Below are 9107 nucleotides of genomic sequence, written 5' to 3'. Positions count from 1 at the left end.
AACAGCAGCAGCCCCTGGCTGGGTTTAGTTCCCATGCTTGCAGGGTGTTCTGGAGGGAACCCTGGTGCATGGCACTTTGCTGAGGATCAGCGCTGCACTGGGAGGAGATACAAAATCATGGAAACCCCACAGGTAGGTGGTGCCGGAGTCCAGCACCTGAAGCCTGAAAGGAGTAAGAGGAAACTGCCAGATCCACCCAAAAAGACCCAAACACACAGCATGAGTGCTGATGCTGCAGAATATCACTCTCTTGATATGAACAATACCATTTATCTAAATGCTGCTGCACACTGTTTACAAACAAAGGATTTACATATACCAAGTGGATGCCACTAAATAAAATGTGTTTATTTTTCCCTCCAAAAATGTACAACAGTGGGTTCTTTGCAAAAGGTAAACAGACACCGGTTGGCCTTTATCCTCCAGGTATTTCACTGAACAAACGTCAGAGAGGAAAAGTTCCAGCACATAACGGGAGGCTCCTGGCGAGCCTGAGAAACTGACACCCAGGATTCTTACGCATCTTCTTCCATATCCACATCCTGCTGTAACTTCTGCACCATTTTCTCCTCCAACTGTTTTGCCTTGCCTTAAAAAAATACAAATCATGAATTATAATTAAATCCATTTAAAATGTCTTTTTTTGTACGAGTTTGCTTTCTTCTACTGAAAACGCAAGACATCTTAATAAAGCTCAGAGCTGCCACCGTGTTTCCATCCTCACAAAACTGGCTGTCACTTAATGGAGCAAGCGTGCCCTTCAGTAAATACTGTTTGTTTTTAAACACTTGGCACAACAGTCACAATTCTGATTAACACTGTATTTATCATGACAACCTCCTAATTTAAGTCAACAGCTTTTAGAATCTTCTGCAGCAATGTGAACTCTGAATCCACATTGTCCTCAATTACGTATTGCCAGTATTAAACCGGCATAGGACACTGTGTCAGATTCACATTCTCATGACTGACAGACATGTGCCCAGAGAGTAAAGATTAATGCTCCCAATGCAGGAGACCTCCAACTCCCTTCTAGCTGTCGGTCACCATTCCATCCGGCTGCTGGGTGGAACTGCACAGGCCCGCAAGGTCTTGAAGGAGTAGAAAGGAATCGGAGGTTAGTGGGAACATATAGATATGCAAAATTCATATTTAAAAAGTCTGGAAACTAATCTGACAAACTGCAAGTATTCTGCAGGTCCACTGAATTAGATCGGCAAACTTTGATTAAAAAAACAATAAAAATTTGGGAGCCGTTTACTGCAAACCAGTATTGGATTTCAAGCAGAAAACTAACAGATGCGATGCAATTTTCTGTGAATCAGTACGGAATCTTGTCAAATTTCTCCCGGATTCACCATCTTCCTGTGAACCTGAATACAATTCTCTCTGCCACAACAAACTGTCTCAATCTTAATAAAAAAATTGAAATCATAGTTTTAGGTAGTCCAAGCTACAAAACTCTTGCCCCATTTTCAATTGATAAGCAGACATTGCAAAAGTACATCATTTAGATGTCATTGACGCCTCACTGCCATGCAAATACATACTAAAACAGCAGTCGAGACCAGGGGTGCTCAGACTGATCCCAGCCAGTCAGCTTTTCAGGATTTATCTGAATGCACCTCCTCCTATGTATGAAAATATCTCTCATGTATAATCATTAGGGATATCACGAAAATTCGACTGGCTGGGGGAGCCCCAGTTTGAGCACCCCTAGTCCAGACCTCATTTGATAAGACTTCTCCATCATCTGATTTCAGAATAATTCCTCAGTCTTTGATTTTCTCAGATACGGCCTACCACAATTCTCTTTCCTCAGGCCTCCTCAGACCTCTGTTGCTCGTTTATTTACTGGAACTAGACCTGATCACATTTCCCCCTTTATACCAGTCACTTGGTGCAGTTCCCCCTTTATACCAGTGGTTGGTGCAGTTAGTGTAGTGGTGTTTAAGGAGGGACTGGATAAGTTCTTGGAGGAGAAGTCCATTACCTGCTATTAATTAAGTTGACTTAGAAAATAGCCACTGCTATTACTAGCAATGGTTACATGGAATAGACTTAGTTTTTTGGGTACTTGCCAGGTTCTTGTGGCCTGGATTGGCCACTGTTGGAAACAGGATGCTGGGCTTGATGGACCCTTGGTCTGACCCAGTATGGCATTTTCTTATGTTCATTGGTTATCTGTTCAATGGTGTATACAATATAAATTGGTTGCAATCACTCATACTCTCTTGAATAAAATTACTTCCCCATGGATCAGTTAGACATTAAGGATTTAAGCTCCCATTAGGACTCGTCAGTCTTCCAGCCCAAACCGTTTGGAAGATCCGTCTCTTCGGCTTGCCCGACTGTCGGCCAGACATGACAAGGCCTTTTCTATGGAACGTTCTTCCCATCTTTATACGTTTGTTAGCAGAGCCCAAGGAATTTAAAACATATTTATGCCTTTCCAACATCAGCTCAGCACTCGGCTTCTTCTTAATATCTCGCTAAGACAATCACCTCTGTTTAGTTATTTACAGCTTATAGAAGCACACTGCTTTACTAGCAGCATTCTTATGTTTTGGATAAGTATAAAGTATTGGTTTTAATTTGGAAAATAAATACAACATTCTTTGCTAACCCTAACATCTCCTCCCATTAAGGGGTAGATTTTTAAACAGGCGTGCGCATGTTATAAAATCCGGGGCGATGCACACAAGGGAAGGGGGGTGAAATAATGCAATTTTCGTGTGGCAACACATTGCGGCCTTCTCCAATTAAGGAGTGGACTGGAAGGGAACTTCCCTACACCCCTGCCCATACTCCCTCCCTCTTCCCTTTTCCTCCCCGACCCCTTAAAAGAACCTACCTTTTTTTTTTTTTTTTTAATTTTGTTTAAGAAATTAGGCCAGCTCCTGAGCTGGCGTAAGTTGCACGATCCCCCAGCACAGCGGAAAGTGCTTTTCAGGCAGTTTCAAAGCAGATTACATTCACGTACTGAAGGTATTTCCCTCTCCCCAGGGGGCTTAACAATCTAAGTTTGTACCAGAGGCAATGGAGGGTAAAGTGACTTGCCCAAGGTCACAAAGAGTGGCAGTTGGATTGGAACCCTAGCTTCCCAACTGCTGCTCTTCCATTCCTTGCATCTGGTAGGTTGTTCCATAATGTACGGCCTGCTACATGAAATGTTCTTTCCCTGGTTTCACTGAATCGCATTTGCCATATAGATGGAATATCTAGAAAATTGCAGCCAGTTATCTCAAACTCCGTTGGGGTTTATAGATTTTAAGCCACAAATTCACACATAGTGGAATATCTTAGGGGATTAATGATACAATTTTAAATTGGATCCTCCAATAAATGGGAAGCCAATGTAATACGTACAAAACTGGGGTGATACGTCAGATGTTCTAGCTCCTGTCAGCAGCCTCGCAGTGGCATTTTCTACTGCTTGCAGGCATTTTAACTTCTATGCTGGTGCACCTACATACAGCGAATTACATCACTCTATTCTTGACGTTACCAATGATTGGAAAATTGGTGGTCACAAATGGATTAAAAAACACCACAACACTAGCAATTTGGGAGAGGGGCTCGCTATTAGTTTTTATTTGTTCTTTTAAAGATAGATCGGATTCAAGCTGCACACTTAAATTCCTTAGTACTGAAGATACTTTTATCATCCAGTCCTCAAACCAGAAGCAGGTCAGAGTTGTCTAAAGTAAATCTTAATATCATCATTATGTTCATTTTTACAATGTTGGGAGCTAATTTGTTGATATTCATCCATTGCTTAATGGTACTTAAGCAGTGCCCAACAAAATCTAAAAAGTTTCAGTAACGGATGTTGATTATAGGCACAAAAAATTGTATGTAATCGACAGTCTACAGTCCACTACCAAATTGGCAAGTAGGCTACAAAATGAACAGAGAGAAATGTTAAAAAGATGAGCAGAAAACGCTAACCCTTGAGGGACTCCGGTCATCACTGATTTTCATTTGATACATTCTTTTAAATAGAAAGGATTAAACTCCCAGGGCTGATGTGCACCTCCCACATAACAGACAATATTGGGGGGGGGGGGGGGGGGGGTGTAAGACAAACCAGGCTCAGCCAAATGACATAGCACAGGATTGGCCAACTCTGGTCCTCGAGAGCTCACAAACAAGCTTAGTTTTCATATCTACATTGAATATGCATGAGATAGATTATCATACAATGGAGGCAGTACATGTAAATTTACATCATGCATATTCATTGTGGATATCCTGAAAACCTGGCCTGTTTGTGGCTCTTGAGGACTGGAACTGGCCACCCTTGACATAGCTGGTTAACACAGGACTGTCTCAATACCACTGGCAGTCATGCACCTCTAGTGATACAGACAAGTTCATTAAGCCCTTTTTTTTTTTAATTTTATTTAGGGCTGTGCTTGTAGTTCCAGGACAATTCTACAATACCAAGAAGAAAGCCATAGCTGACCACCAACCAAAAGCTCCAGCTGACCTGTAGATCGTTGAGAGCAGTAATGCGGAAAACCAAATATACTCCATAGATCATGTTTCTTAAAGCATATTTTTAGCTGCCTATCCCCCATTTTTAAACGGGCTCTCTTTGGGTCATGGGGGCCTGCCTCCAATAAACAGCATATAACAGCGACATTGGGTTTAAATCACCAGCCTGGGCTGAGTCCATTATTGCATTAATGATTGCTCTGAATGGTGTTAAACTGGCAGATTACTGGTCTTAGTGATTTGTGTCGCACATTATCAAGATAGACAGGGTCAGCCCCAGCTCTGCTTCCTGTTCTTTGGCTGTGCATGGAGCAGAGTGCTGCTTTTATGGTGACAGCTACCAATCAGCCAACAAGCAGGGGAGATCAAAAAGGAGCTTCTTTCTGTTCTTAGCTCCAGCCAATCTGACCTGAGTATGTACAGGAAGATGGAGTCAATGGAAAATACAGGGTCATTACATAAGATGCAGACTGTTATGACAATGACATCTGGCCCATAAACAAAGAAACAAACCAAACCAAACCAACGGCATGCTGGATGCTTAAAGAAAATATACAGAAAAGCAGCAATTTTACTGAACACCTTAAACAGATCCATTTCCCACCTGCATGAGGAGCTCGAATAAGGTGGATGTTCTGTTTGACTTCTTTGATGTCCTGTGCCTTCTGTAACTCCTTGCCCTTTTTCAATCTAAGGGAAGAATCAGGTGAATTACTCCCAAAGCTAATTCACAAAACATATGTCAAATTATTAGTAATTTACTACATTTACAATCTGGGCTGTTGCTCCTGGCTGCCTGTCTGCCTCTCCCTTCTTTGTTGAGCATAACCAGAGAAGTCCACGGGTCCCCAGGGAGGACAGAATTGCAGATGCAATCTTCAGCAAGATGCATTTACTATATTTAGAAATTATTTCTTCCTGAGAACATGCCGGGCTCCTTGCTGTCTCTACATAGCCATGGCTGAACAGGCTTTTCCATGCTCTCCTCCCTCAGAGTCTGGCTTATGTCTGCAGCACACGCATGAACAGTCCAGTGTGAGCGTTCATTTGGGTTTGCATTTTTTGTCTATTTCATCACATTGTATTATCTGCTTGTCTACTTCCTTATGTAACTCTGGCACAAATTTAAAAAAAAAAAAATTAACTAAAAACTTTACTTCATACGTTGATTTACTGCTTCATAATGGAATATCATCATTTTTCCACTTTTAGACTGATTTTCAAATTATGCTGGACAGTTTATAGCATTATTAGAATTAGGACACAACATGACACTACCCCAAAGAGCTTACAATTTATGTGGGTAGCTGAGGCATCGGGAGATAGGGTGACTTGGCCAATGTCACAAGGAATTGGTTCTCAGCCACGAGGCCATTCCTCCTCCTGGACCTCTTATTCACAGACCTGCTAGGGACCACATCTGAATGTACTCCAATACATTTACATGTGGACGAGAGACAAAATATATTTCACATCCTCACCTGTTCATGATGAATTTAGCTTGGCGTTTCTGCTTAATCTCTTCAACTCTCTTCATCGTCTCAACTAAAAAAGCAGAGATTTAAAAAAAAAAAAAAAGTACAAATCTGAAACTGGGTTGTATGTTTTGTTGCCAATATTTACAAGGGGTTTAGGGGATATTTTACATTTTATTACAACTCTGAACAGAAACACCTTACCTGTCTTGTTCCACAGCTCTCTCTTGTACTTGACTGGCTCATTTCTTCGTTTCTCAAATTCAAAGCAATTGTCCTGCACAAAAAAAAGAACACTGGCTAGTTTAGCTTTTACTGAGGGCAGGCCAGGAGAAATGAAGCAACAGTAGGCCAGACAAACAGAACTCAAGCAGCTAATTCTTTGGCCATGGCTGAACCAGGGTAAACCCCTGAATAGAGAGGACACTGCTGTCTCTGCACCGTGTGCGATCTACAAATGCCTAAACAGTGCTAGCTTGTCACAGATATAAACAGCCTTCGTTAAAGCATAAAACGCTTCTCTTCTATGTAAGGGGAGAAACAAGCTGGATTAAATAAAAACACACTGTATCTATGTTTCTTCAAACCTTCTACAACAGAAAACTGTTTCATATCAAGTTAGCAAGAAGCTGTGCAAATTCATGTAATATGGCAATGCACAAAGATCAATGCATCCATTGATTTCGGCTTTTAAGTCATTTGGAAATGGCTTCCGTTGGAGCTATAGCACAATGAACCCTTATTCACAACTTCCCAGAGGATTTCTTTTAGTTTTTAAATTCCCCCCCACCCCCAGGCTTGCTCTGCAACTGAATGTGCGCACAGAGTCTGCCCGGTAGGTGTAGCTGTAGATAATGGCTGGACAGCCTCTCTCTGCAGCATCCAAAGCCTCAGCCAGCCTAAGGAGACATCCACTTCAGAAACTGAACCCAGGTCTCCCACATGGCAGTGCACAATGCTATCAAGAATACACAATAAGCAGCCAAATGTCCAATCTTTGAAAATTTGTATAGAATCAATATATGCAATGAGCCCGACTCCAGCCGAGTTTCGCCCTCTTTCAATAGGGCTGCATCAGGGGCTAAAAACATACAATAAATAACATTAAATAATATAAAAATAAATTTAAAAACTGATAAAGACATGTAATAAACAAACGAACATATAAAATGCACATATAAAATGATAACATGGATATATGTGGTGTGAACATAAAATCATCACAATAAAAAATAAAAATAACTACAAATGTAAATAGTGTATCGTGAACATAATATATAGTAAAAGTAGCAATAAATAACTAAAAAATGTGACAAATACCTAAGATATGTGTAATAAAAGCAGCAATAGATAACTAAAAAAATGACAAATACATAAAAAGTGAATATTGCCTTTATACTTATATGTGGTTAATACGGGTGCCATTGGCTACATTGGATACAGGTATTTGTCACATTTTTTAGTTATTTATTGCTACTTTTACTATATATTATGTTCACGATACACTATTTACATTTGTAGTTATTTTTATTTTTTTATTGTGATGATTTTATGTTCACACCACATATATCCATGTTATCATTTTATATGTGCATTTTATATGTTCATTTTAAATGTTTGTTTATTACATGTCTATCAGTTTTTAAATTTATTTTTATATTATTTAATGTTATTTATTGTATGTTTTTAACCCCTGATGCAGTCCTATTGAAAGAGGGCGAAACTCGGCTGGAGTCGGGCTCATTGCATATATTGATTCTACACAATAAATTTTCATAGATTGGACATTTGGCTGCTTATTGTGTACTTCTGCTCTCACGGCTTTATTAAGCAGCCTTCCTTGCTGTTTTGTCAGTCCAATGCTGCTATCAAGCCATAATTTCAGTTCTCAACTGTTCATCCTACAGCCAATTCAAATGACAGTACTGCTGAACCAAGTCTTACACAGCTTAATGTTATTCACAGTCCCCCCTGTAAAACTTTTTTTTTTTTTGCTTAGGAAAATTTGCAGAAGCACTGCTTCATATTTCACATTCTTATATTCAGGGCTGTCAGATGACAAGTACAAACATTCTGTGTATGTACCCCTAACCCATGAGAGAGTTAGGAGGCCAAGCACTGCTGCAAGAACCTGAAATCTGGCGAATACAGAAGGCTGTTACACCTAATAAGAAGCTTTCCAATGTGTCACTTTGTAAAGCTTTTGTTACAATAGATCATCTTAATTATGCATTTAAAAGTGGCTTTGCCCTTGATACTGACAAAACCCCTGATCTTTCCATCAATCTGACCTTTAAAAGCAGTACACCCTGAGGGAGCTGCAGACATCTCTGCATCTTTTTCAATAAACACTTCTCTGAAACTCTTTAATACATTTTAAGTTACATTCAAGCATACTTGAAACTACAATCTGTATTTAAAAAAAAAAAACCAAAACATTCAAAGAAGAAAAAGAAAAACACATAGCAAATACACTACTGATATCATATAGGGAGAGAGGAGCACAAAGAACTTAAGCCAGGAAAAATTGCAGTCTATTACATACTAAGGCCATTTCTACAGAACAAGCAACCAAGCTGGAGTCATGGTTTGATTATAAAGGAACCCTTCCAGTTGAGAAGGATCATAGACAATATAACTTGATCCTTTGCAGGGAAACCTCAAATGGAAGGAGGCCCCTAAGTAATTCTTCTCATCTTCAAAAGTAGAAACTGCTTCCTACGAACCCGAGTTTCAGGAAATATACTGATCTTTTGTCCTAAAAAAAAGGTGACTCTCTAATATGAAAAAACCCCCAAACTCCATAAGGTTAATTGTATAATCAACCTCACAAGCAAAAACAACCAACAAGGCAGCCCTACTTTGAACAAGTATATCTGAACTCTCCAAGAAACCAGTTAATATTAATGAACAAAATTCTTCTTTTGATTTATCAGACAAATTCACTGGTAGCTGTTGAGATTTAGCACCAAAAACATAATCAGCTGAATTTTTAAATCCGCCATGCGCGTAAAATATGGGGGTTACGCGCAGAAGTGCCGGACCCAGAGAAAGGGGCGGTCGGTACAGCAGCCATTTGCCGCTGTGCCTGGGAAGCATGCGCTAGCAGTCGGCTGGCGCTCGCAAGTTGCT

At 40.1% G+C, this 9107-nt stretch overlaps 1 protein-coding gene across 1 annotated transcript in view; it reads right to left on the bottom strand.

Moving 5' to 3' along the window:
• Positions 1-327: 327 nt before the first annotated feature.
• Positions 328-9107, bottom strand: part of RSL24D1 (ribosomal L24 domain containing 1) — a 32173-nt gene continuing 23393 nt past the window's right edge. Inside the window, exons 3-6 of the mRNA XM_029575392.1 lie at positions 6180-6252; positions 5982-6045; positions 5105-5190; positions 328-589 (exon numbers count right to left, since the gene is read on the bottom strand). Of these exons, the coding sequence (XP_029431252.1) occupies positions 516-589; positions 5105-5190; positions 5982-6045; positions 6180-6252 (297 nt within the window). The 3' untranslated portion in view covers positions 328-515. The remainder of the gene's footprint in view (positions 590-5104; positions 5191-5981; positions 6046-6179; positions 6253-9107) is intronic.

The sequence above is a fragment of the Rhinatrema bivittatum genome, chromosome 13 (genome assembly GCF_901001135.1).
Source record: "Rhinatrema bivittatum chromosome 13, aRhiBiv1.1, whole genome shotgun sequence".
NCBI classification, from domain to species: domain Eukaryota; kingdom Metazoa; phylum Chordata; class Amphibia; order Gymnophiona; family Rhinatrematidae; genus Rhinatrema; species Rhinatrema bivittatum.
Note: the sequence above shows the minus strand (reverse complement) of the source record. Positions and strands in the feature narration are given on the sequence as shown.